General features: G+C 49.9%; 1 protein-coding gene across 1 annotated transcript in view; it reads left to right on the forward strand.

Annotated features, from left to right (window-relative positions):
* dst (dystonin) overlaps positions 1-19,012 on the forward strand; it is a 124,349-nt gene extending 105,337 nt beyond the window's left edge. The window contains exons 82-99 of the mRNA XM_084470136.1: positions 1,472-1,641; positions 2,180-2,339; positions 3,617-3,811; positions 4,711-4,839; positions 6,256-6,399; positions 7,891-8,079; positions 9,232-9,361; positions 9,984-10,147; positions 10,460-10,622; positions 11,144-11,298; positions 11,396-11,470; positions 11,626-11,643; positions 13,768-13,885; positions 14,760-14,873; positions 16,033-16,241; positions 16,621-16,731; positions 17,269-17,395; positions 17,908-19,012. Of these exons, the coding sequence (XP_084326262.1) occupies positions 1,472-1,641; positions 2,180-2,339; positions 3,617-3,811; positions 4,711-4,839; positions 6,256-6,399; positions 7,891-8,079; positions 9,232-9,361; positions 9,984-10,147; positions 10,460-10,622; positions 11,144-11,298; positions 11,396-11,470; positions 11,626-11,643; positions 13,768-13,885; positions 14,760-14,873; positions 16,033-16,241; positions 16,621-16,731; positions 17,269-17,395; positions 17,908-18,155 (2,619 nt within the window). The 3' untranslated portion in view covers positions 18,156-19,012. The remainder of the gene's footprint in view (positions 1-1,471; positions 1,642-2,179; positions 2,340-3,616; positions 3,812-4,710; positions 4,840-6,255; positions 6,400-7,890; positions 8,080-9,231; positions 9,362-9,983; positions 10,148-10,459; positions 10,623-11,143; positions 11,299-11,395; positions 11,471-11,625; positions 11,644-13,767; positions 13,886-14,759; positions 14,874-16,032; positions 16,242-16,620; positions 16,732-17,268; positions 17,396-17,907) is intronic.
* Positions 19,013-20,355: the final 1,343 nt, after the last annotated feature.

The raw sequence follows: 20,355 nt of genomic DNA on the forward strand, positions 1-20,355 counted from the left end.
GGGTCCGGGTCCGGGTCAGGGTCAGGGTGAGGGTGAGGGTGAGGGTCAGGGTGAGGGTGAGGGTGAGGGTGAGGGTCAGGGTGAGGGTCAGGGTCAGGGGTCCGGGTCAGGGTCAGGGTCAGGGTGAGGGTGAGGAGTGAGGGTCCGGGTCAGGGTGAGGGTGAGGGTCCGGGTCAGGGTGAGGGTGAGGGTGAGGGTGAGGGTCCGGGTCAGGGTGAGGGTGAGGGTGAGGGTCAGGGTGAGGGGTGAGGGTGAGGGTCAGGGTCAGGGTCCGGGTCAGGGTCAGGGTCAGGGGTCAGGGTGAGGGTGAGGGTCAGGGTCAGGGTCCGGGTCAGGGGTGAGGGTGAGGGTGAGGGTCCGGGTCAGGGTGAGGGTGAGGGTGAGGGTTAGGCCAACGACCCAGACAGAAGGTGAGAGTGCCTGCTTCAGGGTCAGGGTTAGGGTACGATACGATACATTAATCTTTATTAATCCCCCCGTAGGAGAAATTACATTGTTGCAATAGCCCAGCAGCAGTGGAAAAACACGAGGATAAAAATAAATAAAGTACAATACAACAATTGTATATTATTAATTTTGAGCCTGTGTTTTTCCAGTGGGGGGGTGAGGGTGAGGGTGAGGGTCAGCCTTTACCATTAGAATGGATGTAGACGTTGCTCTGGTAGCGCTTAGCATCAGAAAGGAAGGAAATGCTAAATACTAAAATACAAAAATAAATGATTTGCGACATGATACTCAATTAAGAAAGTACAAAGTGTAATGTAAAAAAAAAAAGGTCAATTGTGCTTTGTCTTTCGATCTTAATAAAAAAAAAACTAAAAAAAATGAGCCAACGCTTTCACAAATGCGCTCTCACATTTCGTACTAAGCTGTATGTTGCACAGCGAGTGCATACATAACACAGTCAATGCATCTCACTGTGCCACGGACCAGCCGCTCTGCCCCGGGGCCTCACTGGATAAGGATAGGGTGCTAATCCTATCTTAAGCCCTGCTCGGCCCAATGTATCACATACTTTTAATCCCTGCAGAGTGCTTGAGGTTTGACCCCTTTTTTTTTGTGGTTCTGTTGCCACATACCGCGTGGGGGATAAACTGAATTAAGATGTTGTTTGGCATGGCAACAGATAAGACCTTTTAAATTGGATAGGGCTCTTAGAGAACGACGCGTGGGCCAATGAGGAGCTTTGACTTCATTGGTCAATTAGGTTTGATTGCTTCATTAACGCGTGGCCCTGCCGCGATTGGTCGGTGAATATTACAAACAAACTCAAATTTGGCCAGGGAAATTTTTTCGAAAAGTAAAAGTATATAAAGTATATTAAAAAAAAAGTATCATACAGTGGTACTTGAGAGGCATGCGGGGGATTACTTTTCGAAAAATTTGGATTACTTTCCCGGATTAAAAGTGAGTTTGGCTCGACTCCAATCTTGTCCGACGTTGACCTCTTGACCCCGACGGCGCGGCGCAGGAGTTCCAGAAGGCGGTGGGGGGCAAGCACGCGGTGTACGACACCACGGCGCGCAGCGGCCGCGCCCTGAAGGACAAGACGGGCCTGAAGGACGACAGGCAGAGGCTGGACGACATGCTGAGCGAGCTCCGGGACAAGTGGGACACCGTCTGCGGCAAGTCGGTGGAGAGGTAAGGAGGCTCAGGATGGTTTTATAGGACACGACAAACAGATACATTACAATATATTAACCTTACTGCAAGGTTGAGAAAATGATGAAACACACCCATCCCAGCATGAAGCTGCTTCCTAACATTGCAAAAAAAAAACATATGTTTTTAAGTATTGTTTCACCGTTCTTTAAAGTGTTTTTGTTTTGTGATAGAAAAAAAAACACTTAATTTATACTTATACTTACTAATACTTTCAAAGTGTGCTGTTTTTTTTTGTCTATTTTGTATTCACATGAACGGTTCCCAAACTGAGAGAAAACAGGACTTGAATACAATCACCTGTTTGGCCACTGAGACACACAGTGAAAGAACATTGTGGCTGAGCTCCAGTGGTTCATTAGATAACCCACGCACCGGCCCTTCATCGCTCCGGGACGGAGATATATCTATCCTCAACCCCCCCCCCAAAAAAAAAAAATTCCATGATGCATTGCGACGTACATTGGCGGGGCTGTGCGGGTTCTGACGACGTGTTCCCCTGTGTTGCACGCTCCAGGCAGAACAAGCTGGAGGAGGCGCTGCTGATCTCAGGTCAGTTCACAGACGCCCTGCAGGCGCTCATCGACTGGCTCTACAAGGTGGAGCCGCAGATGGCTGAGGACCAGCCCGTCCACGGGGACATCGACCTGGTGCTCAACCTGATCGACAACCACAAGGTAGGGGGAGACACGCGGCAGACACACACGCGCACGCACACACACGCATGCATGCACACGCACGCACACACGCACGCACGCATACGCACACTCACACACACACACGCATGCACGCATACGCACACTCGCACGCACACACGCACGCACACACGCACGCACGCTCACACACACAAACACGTACTTCATATAGACATACAGACATGCACACACACAAACACACGCACACACACATGCTATTCATACACTCACACAAACACACACGTCGTAGCATGTGATCATGATTATATACAATGACATGATGGGTGAAAAAATCACATCCAGATACACACGCATACACACAGACACACACACACACACACACACACACACACACACTTTTGGCTGATCACGCAGGACGTTCCAGTTGAAGCGATGTTTATTCCAGGTCCATAACACAGCGATAACAACTTGGCTTTTGAAGACTAAGATGAATCATTATTAGATTCTAAAACAAATAGTTGGCTGGCCAATTCTAGTACCTAACACTAAAAGAATGATAGAAGTAATGTCCTAATCCTAAATACGAAGACGAAATGGCCACGTTTACATGTACTCACGAGCTGGCGGTTTGATCCAAAGCCACTTACCAAGTCCGTCTGAAAACCACCAGAGCATCGAATCAAAAAACTGGAGCTGCTACAAAGGAGCTAGTCAACAGTTTGGCTTTGCTAATTTTTCTTGTTTCGTTCTACTTAGTAGTCGTTAAGCGATGCAGTAGATTGCAGCGCATTTCCAGGTGCTTCGTAAATCTCACAACTATATAAAAAGAAACATTTGCAATTATAAACTTATTTTTCAAGACACCCTAAAGCGCTTTACACAATCAGTATCTGTGTGGGTGAGATATCCACACCTCATCCACGACATGGCATGTAAAAACTCGTCGTGTTAAAGGTGACATATTACACCACCAGGTGTGAGTGTGATTAGTCATTACAAGCCGATTTGCAAATCTGCCTCTTCTGACATCACAAGTCGGGGTGTCCACCTAGATGTGCGCTGGATAGATCAGTCCACCAGCCTACCCGGTGGGGACCGTAGCAAACGTCGCTCATCTCTCCGCCACACATCTAGGTGGGACACGCCCACCTGTGATGTCAGAAGAAGCAGATTTTCCAAACGGCTCGTAACGGCTAATCCCCACTCACAACCCGGTGGTACGATATGTCCCCCCCTTTTCGCCCCTCCTGGTAACCTGGTGCCGCTGTGTGTTTCCCCGGTTTCCCCCCCTCCCCCAGGTGTTCCAGAAGGAGCTGGGCAAGCGCACGGTGAGTGTGCAGGCCCTGAAGCGCTCGGCCCGGGAGCTGGTGGACAGCAGCCACGACGACCCCACCTGGGTGCGCGCCCAGATGCAGGAGCTGGGCGGGCGCTGGGACACGGTGTGCACGCTGTCCGTGTCCAAGCAGAGCCGGCTGGAGCAGGCCCTGGGCCAGGTGAGCACTCACGCACGCACGCGCGCACGCACGTGCACACACACACGCACGCGCACGCACGTGCACACACACACACGCGCACGCACACGCACACGCACATGCAACCACATTGTTCAAGTACACATACAGATACAGACTAAAGTTATCTAGTTATCTATATATCAATTTTATCTATATAGTTATCTATGTATAAATACACACACACACACACACACACACACACACACACACACACACACACACACACGCATGCATGCACATGTACACGTACACACACCCTCATATGCACACACACACACACACACACACACACACACACACACGCATGCATGCACATGTACACGTACACACACCCTCATATGCACACACACACACACACACACACACACACACACACACACACGCATGCATGCACATGAACACGTACACACACCCTCATATGCACACACACACACACACACACACACACACACACACACACACACACACACGCATGCATGCACATGTACACGTACACACACCCTCATATGCCTCATATGCACACACACACACACACACACACACACACACACACACACACACACACACACACACACGCATGCATGCACATGTACACGTACACACACCCTCATATGCACACACACACACACACACACACACACACACACACACACACACACACACACACACACGCATGCATGCACATGTACACGTACACACACCCTCATATGCCTCATATGCACACACACACACACACACACACACACACACACACACACACACACTATCTATTCGGACACACTTTGCCAGTGAGCTGGTCGTGACTGGTAGTGATACTGGAAACTTCTAAGTTTACGAGCCTGACTCACCGCGGCCTATCACATCTGCCCCGGGTCCAGGCGGAGGAGTTCCACTCCACCGTCCACATCCTGCTGGAGTGGCTGGCTGAGGCCGAACAGAGCCTGCGCTTCCATGGCAGCCTGCCTGATGACGAGGACTCCCTCCGCACGCTCATAGAGCAACACGAGGTGAGCAGGAGGCGGCTAGCTCGTAGCATGAGGCATCTAGCTCGTAGCACGAAGCATCTAGCCCGTAGCACGAAGCATCTAGCTCATAGCACGAAGCATCTAGCTCATAGCACGAAGCATCTAGCTCGTAGCATGAAGCAGCTAGCTCATAGCATGAGGCATCTAGTTAGTATCACAAAGCATCTAGTTAGTATCATGAAGCATCTAGCTCGTAGCACGAAGCATCTAGTTAGTATCATGAAGCATCTAGCTCATAGCATGAAGCATCTAGCTCGTAGCATGAAGCATCTAGCTCGTAGCATGAAGCATCTAGCTCGTAGCACGAAGCATCTAGCTCGTAGCACGAAGCATCTAGCTCATAGCACGAAGCATCTAGCTCATAGCATGAAGCATCTAGTTAGTATCAAGAAGCATCTAGTTAGTATCACGAAGCGTCTAGTTAGTATCACAAAGCATCTAGTTAGTATCAAGAAGCATCTAGTTAGTATCATAAAGCATCTAGTTAGTATCACAAAGCATCTAGTTAGTATCACAAAGCATCTAGTTAGTATCACAAAGCATCTAGCTTATAGCATGAAGCATCTAGTTAGTATCAAGAAGCATCTAGTTAGTATCAAGAAGCATCTAGTTAGTATCACAAAGCATCTAGTTAGTATCATAAAGCATCTAGTTAGTATCACAAAGCATCTAGTTAGTATCACAAAGCATCTAGTTAGTATCACAAAGCATCTAGTTAGTATCACAAAGCATCTAGTTAGTATCAAGAAGCATCTAGTTAGTATCACAAAGCATCTAGTTCATAGCATGAAGCATCTAGTTAGTATCACAAAGCATCTAGTTAGTATCAAGAAGCATCTAGTTAGTATCATGAAGCATCTAGTTCATAGCATGAAGCATCTAGTTAGTATCACAAAGCATCTAGTTAGTATCATTAAGCGGCTAGTTTATATAACAAAGCGGCTAGTCCAAACATGATGCGGTGATGTCATAAACAAGGCTTGGATGCAGATCATCCAATCGGATAAGAATCTCCACGATGTCATATCATGGGGGAGCACAGGTCATTACCTCTGTGGTGACGTAACCCTGAATGCTGAAGCGTACCCTGACATATGGCGCTGATACGTCTGTTTGCATCAGGGCACTCATTTCACACTCCCCCCCCCCCAGTGCCAAGGTTTCAGCCCTGTAGTTATTTTCAACCGTGATCTCATCTCAACTGAAAATAGCATTTTCTTGCGAGGCTCCCAGAGGTATTTCTTGCCGTGTGAAGCTTAACAACAGATCCCGGCCCTCTTTTTTAAAACTATGTTAGGGTTTTTTGTTATCCAATCAGTGACGAGCGCTCGTTGCTAGCGTGCAAAGTGTCTGTTGGCTGTCTGAACCCTGACGCTAACGCTGTGGCGTGGCGCGCAGGACTTCATGAAGAAGCTGGAGGAGAAGAGGGCGGCGCTGAACAAGGCCACCAGCCTGGGGGAAGCCATCCTGGGCATCTGCCACCCGGACTCCATCACCACCATCAAGCACTGGAACACCATCATCAAGGCCCGCTTTGAAGAGGTCAGCTCGCCACCTCACCACGACCACACCATGACCACACCATGACCTCACCATGACCACACCATGACCTCACCATGACCACACCATGACCACACCTCACCACACCATGACCACACCTACACCATGACCACACCTCACCACACCATGACCACACCATGACCACACCATGACCACACCATGACCACACCATGACCACACCTCACCACACCTCACCACACCATGACCACACCATGACCTCACCATGACCACACCATGACCACACCTCACCACACCATGACCACACCTCACCACACCATGACCACACCATGACCACACCTCACCACACCATGACCACACCATGACCACACCATGACCACACCATGACCACACCTCACCACACCATGACCACACCATGACCTCACCATGACCACACCTCACCACACCTCACCACACCATGACCACACCTCACCACACCATGACCACACCATGACCACACCATGACCACGCCATGACCACACCATGACCACACCATGACCACACCAGGACCACACCTCACCACACCATGACCACACCATGACCACACCATGACCACACCATGACCACACCATGACCACACCTCACCACACCTCACCACACCATGACCACACCATGACCACACCTCACCACACCATGACCACACCATGACCACACCTCACCACACCATGACCACACCATGACCACACCATGACCACGCCATGACCACACCATGACCACACCATGACCACACCAGGACCACACCTCACCACACCATGACCACACCATGACCACACCTCACCACACCATGACCACACCTCACCACACCATGACCACACCTCACCACACCATGACCACACCATGACCACACCATGACCACACCATGACCACACCTCACCACACCATGACCACACCTCACCACACCATGACCACACCATGACCACACCATGACCACACCATGACCACACCATGACCACACCATGACCACGCCATGACCACACCTCACCACACCATGACCACACCAGGACCACACCTCACCACACCATGACCACACCATGACCACACCATGACCACACCTCACCACACCATGACCACACCTCACCACACCATGACCACACCATGACCACACCTCACCACACCATGACCACACCATGACCACACCTCACCACACCATGACCCGGCGGCAATCTTGGTTCCACCTTTGTGCTAAAACACGAGCTGGGGGGGGCGGGACTGAATGCATACTTCAGTTAATTAATTTCCCAAAGTTATTTTTGTGTATATTTAATCGAATAGATATCCATTGCTGAACAAAACCATACAATTAAATAGTAGAGTCCCCACCTCTATGAAATGTACTTGTTCAATGGAAGTTGAATGTCTAATGCTGATTCCTCTGCTCGGGCCCCCCACCCAGTAGACAAGCCTTATGTAGCCGACCCCTCAGAGATCTCACCCGCCCCGGTCCCCTCCCGTCTCCCCCCCTCCCCCCCCGATCAGGTCCAGGCCTGGGCGCGGCAGCACCAGCAGCGTCTGGCGGGGGCCCTGGAGGAGCAGCTGGCCACCCAGGAGCTGCTGAAGGGCCTGCTGGGCTGGCTGCAGTGGGCCGAGAGCAGCCTGGACGACAAGGACAAGGAGACGCTGCCCCAGGAGCTGGAGGAGGTGAAGGGCCTCATCGCCCAGCACCAGGTACTGGAGGGGGCAGTGGGGGGAGTGGGGGCAGCGGGGGTCAGGGGCTGTGGTACTGGTGCAGTGGGAGCAGTGGGGGTCAGGGGCTGTGGTACTGTGGTAGTGGGGGTCAGGGGCTGTGGTACTGTGGTAGTGGGGGTCAGGGGCTGTGGTACTGGTGCAGTGGGAGCAGTGGGGGTCAGGGGCTGTGGTACTGTGGCAGTGGGGGCTGTGGTACTGTGGCAGTGGGGGTCAGGGGCTGTGGTACTGGAGGGGTGGGGGTCAGGGGCTGTGGTACTGGAGCAGTGGGGGTCAGGGGCTGTGGTACTGGAGCAGTGGGGGTCAGGGGCTGTGGTACTGGAGCAGTGGGGGTCAGGGGCTGTGGTACTGGAGCAGTGGGGGTCAGGGGCCGTGGTACTGGAGCAGTGGGGGTCAGGGGCTGTGGTACTGTGGCAGTGGGGGCTGTGGTACTGTGGCAGTGGGAGCAGTGGGGGTCAGGGGCTGGGGCTGTGGTACTGTGGCAGTGGGAGCAGTGGGAGCAGTGGGAGCAGTGGGGGTCAGGGGCTGGGGCCGGGGGCTGTGATGCTCGTGAGTGACCATCAGAATTGCTAAACGATGTCTTGAATGAGATGTGTGCAAAGAACACTTCTTCTGTGGTGATTTCAAAGTGAAACCCTCTTTATTTATGATTGGTGCTCATATACGTGATACGTACGTAAAAATTACATGCGTAATTTTTTCCATGCGCTTTCAATTCTGTGCATCTTTACCCCTTTAGAGATGATTGTATGCAATTGTTAAGTTATAGATTCACCACTGCTGATGCAACCACACCAGGGGCTGTGTTATATATATTATATATGTGCTATAGTGACAACAAATGCAAATCATTGTGTGGAACAGATTAACATCCGCGCGCGGCTGCTTCTGCCATGTTGATTAACAGCCTCTATGTATTTTATACACCTTGTATACTGGGCTGTATTCTTGTGCACATGCAGTTTTCAATCATCCTGTGCATTTCTACTGCTTTATAGTTACAGTTAGTGGGCTATTTTAAAGCACTAGATCCACTTCCGCTGGAACAAGAGTGTTGGTTCACTCCCCCGTCTCCCCCGTCTCCCCCCGTCTCCCCCCCGTCCCCCGTCCCCCGTCCTCCCCCGTCCCCCACAGAACTTCATGGAGGAAATGACCAGGAAGCAACCAGATGTTGACATCATCACCAAGACCCACAAACGCAAGAATGCTGCAGAGCCCGCTGTCCAGTCCCAGATCCCCGTGCTGGAGAAGGGAAGACCGGGCCGTGAGTACACACACACACACACACACACACACACACACACACACACACACACACGCCACCTCCAGTGGAAGGGCCTGACCTCAGACATCTGGTGTTGTGCGGACCTCTGTGCCGGATGACACAACATCCTCATTTTGTCTGCGTTATTCCATTACACCCCCCCTTCCCCTCGCCCCTGCCCTGATGTCATCCGTAGCGAGCGGGTCGCGGCCCTGCTCCTGTCCCCTGTGCACCATGTCCTTCCATGATATAAAGACGGGAAGATCTGCCAGAGAGGGCGTCAAGGCCCGGTTAAACTAGCTCTGTGTCCGCTTTGCCAGCGCTCGTCCCTGAGTCAGCTACAGTAGTGACTCGACCGCCGTGCACATCGCCTTAAATCATCTCTTTATGATCGCCGAGGAGGTTTGCATGTGTACGATACATTAGATTTTTAAGTGCGCCCGAGTTATTGCGTCTCGGAAAACATTTGGCGTGGAGCGCGATGGCCAACGCATAAACGTGAATACTTAGAGAACAGCCTGCCACAGCGAGTTCCCCCCACGTGGACCCCCTCGGGCCCCGTACTCGTTGAGTACCCTCATAAGTTGTTGTGATTCTTCTTTCCTGGCTTTCCTTGTTGCAGGGAAGCGCTCTCCCACGCAGGCCATGTACCAGTCGGCCAGCCAGGCCCCCATCGAGACCAAGAACCCGCAGGTCAACCTGCTGGTCAGCAAGTGGCAGCAGGTGTGGCTGCTGGCGCTGGACCGCCGGAGGAAGCTCAACGACGCCCTGGACCGGCTGGAGGAGGTAACCGGGAGAGCTGGGAATGAAAGAAGAACGAAAGGGTGATAGACATGCAACATCCCAAATCCATATCTCGCTATATCGCCGTCAAGCGTTCTTTAACCCTAACCTTCGTAAGTGAGTTATTACGCTTTTATCTAAGTCCAAATGTGTATCTTCCGGTACATATCATCCAGAAGCAGGTAGGGGCTAGGCAGCTTGCTCTAGGAGGCCTAATGATAGACTGCACACATTTGGGATGGATCCAAGTCCTTTTAGGCCAAGAGTCCCGACACCGGCTCTTCTGAACGCCCGTTTGTTTTCCGCGCTCCGCAGCTGAAGGAGTTTGACAACTTTGACTTTGACGTGTGGAGGAAGAAGTACATGCGCTGGATGAACCACAAGAAGTCGCGCGTCATGGACTTCTTCAGACGCATCGACAAGGACCAGGACGGCAAGGTGACCCGGGACGAGTTCATCGAGGGCATCCTCTCCTCCAGTGAGTCCAGGAACACACGGGCGCCATCCCCACACACACGCACACACACACACACAGACACACACACACAGACTCACACACTCACTCACTATAAATAGGTTAGCACTTTAGCACTAAGCACTTTAGCACATAGCACTTTATCCACAAGTTCTAGTGCAAGAGGGCAATATGCAATACACCATAATATAACACTTGCACTTTATCCCCATACTGTAGATTTCTATGCAATACAGCAAAGTGCAATTTAACCTACAGTCTATGACGCTCCATGTTGTGGATGTTAAAGTGCTGGTTTGTCAGTTTGTCTTTGTTTTGTTGTAATCTCTGTGTATGTTATGTAGCAATGACGCACCGTGCCCAAGACAAATTTCCCCCACGGGGACAATAAAGTTGAACCTTGACCTTGACCTCACTCACTCACTCACACACCCACTCACTCACCCACTCACTCACTCACTCACTCACACACCCAGGTAGGGCTTCTCTTACAGCGCGCTCTGGTTCTGACTGACTCCCCCCAGGGTTCCCCACCAGTCGTCTGGAGATGAGTGCGGTGGCGGACATCTTTGACCGCGACGGCGACGGCTTCATCGACTACTACGAGTTTGTGGCGGCGCTGCACCCCAACAAGGAGGCGTACAAACCACTCACCGACGCCGACAAGATCGAGGACGAGGTGACGCGAAGGACAGCTCGGCTCGGCGTTGCCGCGGTTCTTTTGTCTTTTTGGCGCCGCTGTTCTCTCGTCTAACTGGAACTCTTTTGTTTTGTAGGTCACGCGTCAAGTGGCCAAGTGTAAATGTCCTAAGAGGTTCCAAGTGGAACAAATCGGAGCCAACAAATATCGGGTATGAATGTTTCATCATTGCTGTTATTGTTATGCACCGCTGAAAGATGATCAGACGTAACATTTCTGCCGTCGTGGAACATTAGGAAGGTGACCGTTGTGTTTCTGATGATTGTTTCATTGACGCCAGTTTATGTTTTATTTTGTCCTTGCCAGTTCTACCTTGGAAACCAGGTACATATAAACCATGTCTTTGTATTCTGTGTGTTCTGTGTGCCTTACTAGATTTACGTCCTTACTTTTTTTTCCTGCTGTCTTTCGTTTTTTTTCTATTAACCTTTTTTGTGTCAAGACTTATATTTTTTACAATGAAACTCAGAGGTAGATAAACTCTCACGTAGATGGACTTTAAATGATTTAGGATCAATACAATTGTAATCACTTTAAAGCAGAAGAACATGTTTATACACATACCTGCTTTTGAGTTTCAGAACATGCTAATGCTACAACGCCAACACCATTCCAGAACATGCTAACTGTCGGGCAGTTTGAACTTAGCGCTTTGCGTGTGCTTGGCTTTTTAAGGCTTCCTGAGCGATGGGAATGATTGACCTTGCATATGGCTGGCACATTTTTTTCCTTTCTTTACAACTGACACCTTGTATTTCTATATTTTCCTATTTGGGCAGCATATGCTTTCTTTAAGTATTGTTTGCTTCGCCTTTTATTTCTGTTCATGTTAATATGTATTTCATTTTTTGGCAGCAGGGGGGGGGGGTTTGCATGTTATAATATGTGATTCATTGCTGCCATTGGGGGGGCGGGGTGGGAGGGGAGGGGGGTCACATGGCACATGTCGGGTGATGGACCGTTGGGTCGTCAGCGATAGGAACGTAGTGGCCGTGGTGGTGACTGTGGGTCACGCGGATTATGTTTCATGTCGACGTCTATGCAGTGCATTTGTATTCACACCCCAATGACATTATTCTCTCTTCAGTTTGGTCTGGTTCACTGCTTACATGACTCTGTAATCGGCGATGAGACACTAGCAAACAGGGAAAGTCAAACTCTGTCCCCGCACCTACACGTGTTGGAAAGCTGTATCCTGGTAAATGGTTGTCCTTCAAGATATTTATTGTGCCTTTTTTTTTTTCCTCATTATATTTACCTCCGGATCATTTATTTAAGCTTCATTACTTTTAAGTGTCCCCCCCGATCACAAACAAAATCACCAGTGGCATTGAAATCATTTATTTAGGAACAATCATATCGATTTACACATGGGATTGGTCCGATTAGGACTGTTTGTAGGCATCTCCCTGGAGTTCATCAGTGTGTGCTCATGTATGCGTGTTACACCGTGGTTGATGAGACAGAGTTGTACGTTGTCAGACCCCATTGCCCATCGTTGTTCTCAGTGTCTCGTTGGTTTCTGCATCGGTCAGTGCATCCTCAGAGGCAGTCGGTAGAATGATGTGTGACTCAGTACCGGCTTGCTGGAGATTGACGTGTACTTTGTGTCTTTATCTGATCGGTGTATCGTGACTTATTGTTTTATTATTTGATACTGAATGCATGCAGCTGTGAATACTTTGTGCACTTCTAAATGGTCTCATGCCCACGGTCATATCCAACTGGCTGCTTCGCTCGCTCTCCATCTCATTAAAACCGGCCGTCTCCAGTCCAGACACGGCATAAAAAAGCTGTTTCGGTGGAGGCAATTAGTTGTGCAATAGTGCCCCCATCTGGTGGTCTACATTACTGCAACATTTTCCTTCAGAAATAGTCGGATGCAAGATGGAAAGTTGCGATAAGCTTAAGAGAGGGAGAGAAAATCTATATTTGTTCATATTTCATATGAAATAAGATATATGATCTGATCTGAAGAAATCAGATCTGAAGAAAATACATGAATTACGTTACTAATATCCGAAATATCACCTTGTACACAGCTAACGTAACAGTTGGATAGACCTTGCGTGACCTTGCGTCTTCAACAATGATTGATGTTTGTTGTGTCTGTCCTGGCGTGGCATGGAAAAAAACAGCACCATCCATCCATACCCCGGCCTAGATAACATGTCCCCTGTGCACTCTGCCGTGAAGGCCTTTCATTTCTGCATGTGAATGTCACAAACCCCCTCGACGCTATTGTGAACGTTTGCACCAACCCGCAGTGCCTTGCCGTGACGTCTGAGTGTCCCTCGGGGGCCCGTCTTGTGTCTTGTTTCCATAGCTTTTCATCTCCAAGTGGACCATAAAACGGACTGATTTCACGTGTTCCCCTGTACTGCCCTCTCTCCCCCTCCCTCCCTCCCTCCCTCCCTCCCTCCCCCTCCCTCCCTCACCACCCCCTAGTTCGGAGACTCCCAGCAGCTCCGTCTGGTGCGAATCCTGCGCAGCACGGTGATGGTGCGGGTGGGCGGCGGCTGGATGGCCCTGGACGAGTTCCTGGTGAAGAACGACCCCTGCCGCGGTACGTTGACCCCCTCGGGGCCCCGGTCACGTCCCCCGCGACTTTTCATTTTCGCTCGTCTGTTAAACGGATGACCAGCTGATCTGGTTGTACACGAAATGAAAACCTACGGTTTCACCGTTCTCTTTTTAACTAAATGCTTTTATATTTGAGCGATAATTCATGTTTGTTCATCGGTTACAATGTTCATATTTCCAAACGTGAAATGAATTGTATTCCCTCTCTCACAGGGTCTTCAATGTTTCAAGGACATTTTAGGCCCCGGTTATAGAGAGTTCAAATGTTGCTACACTATTTATGACATTGTTCATTTCCGAGGAAGACATTTCTTTCAGCTAATCTTTTTCTTTCTCCCTCGCGGTTTCATTTTTTAACTTGACGTTAAGAGACAGCTGGAAGTCTGTCATGAAAAGGCTAGGCTAGCACAAACGTGCTATGTTTGCAATTGTAATACTGTCACTAGTCAGGCATTTGAGTCATTTGGAGAGGCAAGGAATAGGCTCTGAATATCATTATTTAGGAACAGAATTATTCTTTACTAAAGAAATATCATTTACAAGAATATTTCGATTATCACCCCTCACTAGCTTCATTGTTATTGTACGTTTTTAATTGCACAGTTAATGATTAGAACATGCAGTATCTTGATGCAATGTCCACTACACAACCAATTCCTCACGAACGCACAAACAGCGATACACACACCAAACTCTGCATACGTTCTGTCCATGCGTCACTTACCGTCGGTCGCTCTTCAGTACTAGGAATGTGTTCGACATTGCCACTTGTTCTCCTTCCTGTTGGCTGACCAGAGCGCTGTGTCCGTTTCCCCCCCCCCTTCCTCCTCCTCCTCCTCCTCCTCCTCCTCCTCCAGTGCATCACCACGGCAGCAAAATGCTGCGCTCGGAATCAAACTCCTCCATAACTCAGTCTCCTTTAGGTTGGCAAATCTCAAACTTACTCACCGTGCTCCATGATCCCAATAGCGGTATGTGTGTCTGCACCTCCACCGTGCTTGCGCGTGTGTGCTCGGGGTGTGCGTGTGTCTTAGGGTGTGTAAGTACTCATGGGTGCCGTCGTCGTCGTCGTCACCACAAACATCTGCTTTGGTGCTTTGGTGCCGTCGTCGTCCTCACCACAAACATCTGCTTGGTGCTTTTGGTTCACATCTGCTCATCGTCGTCGTCGCCGCCCCATTGTGGTTGTGGTTGTGCTGGTTTGTCGCCCCGCATGTCCCTTTGGTTGTTTTCACTTTGACCTCCAGCAGCACCCCCCTGCTGCTGGGGAGGTTATTTTCGGGAGGGGATGTCATTGGCCTCTCGGCCCGACGCCCTCCCCCACGCGGCGGGTCACCCCAGAGCGGTGAGCACCTGCCGGTGGGCCGGGTGTGGCGTGGCGCTGCGTTCAGACGCAACCTGGAAATGACATCCTAAAAATAGCGGCGCCGGCAAGCCTGGCGTGTGGTGGTGGCCGCGGGGGGTGTGTGTGTGTGTGTGTGGGGGGGGGTGTGAAAAAAGTATTTTGTGTTGACCATGTGTTGTGTTTTCTTTGGCTTCCGATGTATTTGCTGCCCAGCTGTGCTTCTTGGTGATACAGTGTCTATGTGCAGGCTGGGACGCTGTTCTTCCATAGAAAGTAGAAGATTTATTTGCGTATCAAACTGCTTATTCAGAAAGTTGTCATTATTCAAATATTCGGTAATAATAATAATATTATAATAATGTTTGTGGAGTTTAAGGGGTTTGGGTTGCAGGTGCATTTAAAATGATCCCACCGAATAGAGCAGTGTTGATAACTCTTTTGGGGCTGACGTAAACAAAAGAACAATATTCCTTTGCCTATAAAGATTATATTCATTCGATAAGACGTCCCGGGAATGTAAACCAGCATGTTTTACATTACTCATTGTGTCTTTTTCATTTTGTTTAACGTGTGGCATGAGAACGACATTAAACCCCCCCATCCCCCCATCCCCCCATCCCCCCATCCTCCCGTCCATCGTCTGAACCCACTCATCCACCGAGCTGGACCTGAATGCGGTGGGGTCTCATCCTGTACGTAGCGGTGACCTCTCCCCTCCAGGCCGCCCGCCTCATTCTGCCTGTCTCGCCCCCCCCCCTCCACCCTCCTCCCCCCCTCCCCCCCAGCTAAGGGACGCACCAACCTGGAGCTCCGGGAGAAGTTCATCCTCCCCGAGGGGACCACCCAGATCATGGCCAGCTTCCGCTACCGCGGCCGGCGCTCCAGGCCCTCGTCCCGCGCCGCCTCCCCCAACCGCTCCACCTCCAGCCACAGCTGCCCCGCCCCGGCCCCCAACGCCACCCCCGTCACCACGGTGACCAGCGGAACCCCCAAGGTGAGAGCGCGCGCCCCTGGCAACGGCGGGGCGGACCGTCTTGTTTTTGAAGGGGTCGTGAGGGGGGTGGGGGGGGTGGGGGGTAACGTGTGACAGCTCTACCGGTACGAGCGATACTGTTCCTAGCCCTTCAGTTGACTTTTGTTTTGAACATTTTTTCCTTCAGTTTATCGGCTTATTTTTGTTTTAGTTCAATCGTATTTTAGTTTTAGTTCAACCGTTTTTTTCATCATTTTTCGTCAACCACATACTCCAGTGTCCGCTTCTTCTCCATACTTTTGTTTATGCTATTGTTTTATCATGATTCATTTCTCCGTTCGTCCCACCTCTACCACTGTCCGTGTTATATGTACTGTATATTTGTACCATTGCTCCCCAGAACTCCCAAGCCATTGCCCGCAATTATGATAAGCCCTGGCTTGTGAACAGCAAGCCCTCGTCTCCTCTTAAGTCATCAGACGGCTGTGGTAGCCCTGGCTCGTCCTCAGAGGTACCGTCAACCAACGCCACTCCAGGGGACGCCCCCGGCTCTCTCATACAGCTCGCTCCCCCGGCTCTCTCACTTCTTAACCTCCACCTCGCCGCCTTCCTTCCGTCTGACTGAACTGTGTAGCGCTGTGGTGGTCGCCGGTGGGGGCTTTGCTTGGTGTCTTTCCTTTACTGTGTCCTCCTGAGTGTTCTTGACTCAACGAGAGAGAGAGATTCTGCAACCCCAGATTTCAGTTTGGCCTGAAAAACTCAAATATTTGAATATATTAACCCGTTTCAGATTCTGTCCTTTTTGGATTAACCTTTTGAACTCATTCAAGAACTTCTGCTTTGTGGGATAACCTTGGTATTCTACATACTGTGTGTATGCATGCTTGGTTCACTAATGTAGTGTATACTAATATTAATGGCTGATAACCAAAGTGTTTCATTTCGGTGTGTGTAAAACGGTTTGCTTTATAGCGACACTGACGGCTACCGACGTCTATATTGTGTGTGCATGTTGAACGGTATAATGACCGTCCATGGTGTTTTTTAGGGTACGCCGGTACAGGGCAGCAAACTACGTCTCCCAGGATACCTCTCTGGGAAAGGCTTCCAGTCGGGCGAGGAGGGGACCTTGATAAACACCGCTGTACTCAAGGCGCGCGCGCAAGCAATGGGCGGTATGTGAAGCTTGGCCAAATGATGATTTACTGCTTTTAAGTTAAACATACAAACCACTCGTTACCACCACCATGTTATTTCACATGGACGTATATTGGACGTGTGCTGTAACTTCGATTCAAACAATCAGGTAACCCTTTTTTAACTCGATTAGCGTAAGGATTGTGCTTTGGGTCATTTTAATTGTAATCAATCGTTCACATCGACAGTACATTGGCCAAATTGTGATATATAACCTCGCTCCACTCTCCTAAAGCTGCCGATTCACTGCGCCTCATTGGCTATATCCTAAGCCAATCAGAGTGCTTTTCTACATTCCATAATCACTATCTGCCCGAGTCATCTGTTTGAATCAGCCGCTTTTGACGCTAAATACAAGATTGGGATCTTAAATATGACTAAGGCAATTATGCCACGAGGCTAACGACATGAACGAGCCGGCCGCTCCCCCCTCATTAAGCCCTCTCCCCCCCTCCCTCCCCCCCCCCTCTCCTCCCCCCCCCCCCCCCAGAGAGGAAGAACCCCAGCCAGCCGGGCAGCCGCGGCAGCAGCCGGCGAGGCAGCGACGCCTCCGACTTCGACATCTCCGACATCCAATCGGTGTGCTCCGACGCCTCGGAGAACGTGGGCGACCACGGCCGGCCCTCGCCCCGCGGGCCCTCGGCCGGCCGGCCGCACGGCGGGAAGCCCTCCAAGATCCCCACCCCCAAGAGGAGAGCCACGCCCACCAGCAAACTGGCCAGGGGAGCCAAGCGATAGCTCCCGGCTTTGCACCCACCCCCTCCCACCCCTGCACCCCTGCACCCTGACCCCTGACCCCTGACCCCTGACCCCCCCCCCCCACCACCCCCGCGGGCTCAGAGCGGTGTGCAATAGACACTGGAAAGAAAACACAAACTCAGAAAAAAAAGAAGACGACGAAGGACTGCGAAACGGTGTAGTGTTATTTAAATTGCTGCAAAGATGTAAAATATTCCATTAAGAGGCAATGTGGTTTTAATTTTAACGTGCGAATGGAATGTCAATGGCCTTGTGGATGTGTCTTAATGTATTTTATTTTTGTGAATAATGTCGATTTTAGTTTTTACCGTTTTAATTTTATTAACGCTGAACCTGTAGTGGTTTGAAACACGACTTTTGAAAGGAAAATCGTTGACCTGGGTGGGTGTAGCCTAACCGTTGTACTAAGCTATCGAATGGCATAATAACATCAAGACTGTTCTCTGAGAGAGTTAATGAATGTACTGTTTATTTATTCGTGGTGATTTTTGCGGAAAAAGGGTGTGTTTGCGCGAGACACACTAATTATGTATTTAAAGTGCGATGTTGTACTGCCAGCGCTGCATATTACAGGGCAATCCGATATACCACAACATGCCACCGTGCACCCTGCACAGGAAGGGTCCGACGCAGGGACACCTCTCCGCTCACCTAGCTTGTAACTCCTATTTATCTCCGCCAATGCTAATCCGGTTTCAATCGATGGGTTCCCCGCATGGAGGCCTCCCCCGTAGACTAGGTCCTCTAGCAGCGCGTGGCCTTCTGTTTCCGCTCCGGTTCAGTAGAGATGTCATGGTTACTGTAACATATTTGTAATAAACCACCCGCCTGCTGAACGCTGACTCATCAACGAGACCGCTGGTTTTCTTCTGTTTGGTCCGTGTGTGCGTGTGTCGTTTACTCTGTCCCATGTGTCCGTGTGTACGCTTAACCCTGATATCATCATCACCTTAAGCAGGGCTTCCCAAACGACCTTGTGGAAGTAAAATAAGCAAAAGATTCTCATTACAAAAGAGTGAGAACGGTTTCTCTATGTATATTGTTCATCAGTTCAGAATTCCCTCTTTCAGTCTTCAAATATGCTGATGATCAAATTAAATCCACTAGCCAAGAAATATTAACTGTGGTCATTCGATCTTAAGGATAACAGTTTGAAAACAACTTGCAAAAAATGAATTGGTTCATTGGTTGATCCCAAATTAAATGTCTGTTCTCACAAATATGTGGGCCAATCAAGATGAGCAGCAGTTGGTTCCTATTCAGATCTATTGATCAGACTGAAGTATCACAGATATTATCGATACACTGAAACCACGCAACCCCTGAAATCCCCTGCCTACTGATATATACAGAAGAATAAAGACGCACACACACACCTCAACGCTGACAAGGTAGGCTGAGTGAGGGTAATGCTAGTTCATGCTGAGTGAGGGTAATGCTAGTTCATGCTGAGTGAAGGTAATGCTAGTTCAAGCTAAGCGAGGGTAATACTAGTTCAAGCTAAGCGAGGGTAATGCTAGTTCAAACTAAGCGAGGGTAATGCTGGTTCAAGCTAAGCGAGGGTAATGCTAGTTCAAGCTAAGCGAGGGTAATGCTAGTTCAAACTAAGCGAGGGTAATGCTAGTTCAAACTAAGCGAGGGTAATGCTGGTTCAAACTGAGTGAGGGTAATGCTGGCTCAAACTAAGTGAGGGTAATGCTGGTTCAAACTGAGTGAGGGTAATGCTAGTTCAAACTAAGTGAGGGTAATGCTAGTTCAAGCTAAGTGAGGGTAATGCTGGCTCAAACTGAGTGAGGGTAATGCTGGTTCAAACTGAGTGAGGGTAATGCTAGTTCAAACTGAGTGAGGGTAATGCTAGTTCAAACTAAGCGAGGGTAATGCTGGTTCAAACTAAGCGAGGGTAATGCTGGTTCAAACTAAGTGAGGGTAATGCTAGTTCAAACTAAGTGAGGGTAATGCTAGTTCAAGCTAAGTGAGGGTAATGCTGGTTCAAACTAAGCGAGGGTAATGCTGGTTGAATTGACTTCATCATTGACTCCAGTGTCTTGCTCCGGGCCGCTGTGCCTGGAGGGCGGCCCCTGTGCAGACCAGGGCCGGGGGGCTGTTTGCTGAGCCTGTTGGGGCCTACCTGTGACATTCTGCATCTCCCTCCCAGCAGGGACCCTGAACACAGAGCCGT

The sequence above is a fragment of the Micromesistius poutassou genome (genome assembly GCF_964030765.1).
Source record: "Micromesistius poutassou genome assembly, chromosome: 7".
Taxonomy (NCBI): domain Eukaryota; kingdom Metazoa; phylum Chordata; class Actinopteri; order Gadiformes; family Gadidae; genus Micromesistius; species Micromesistius poutassou.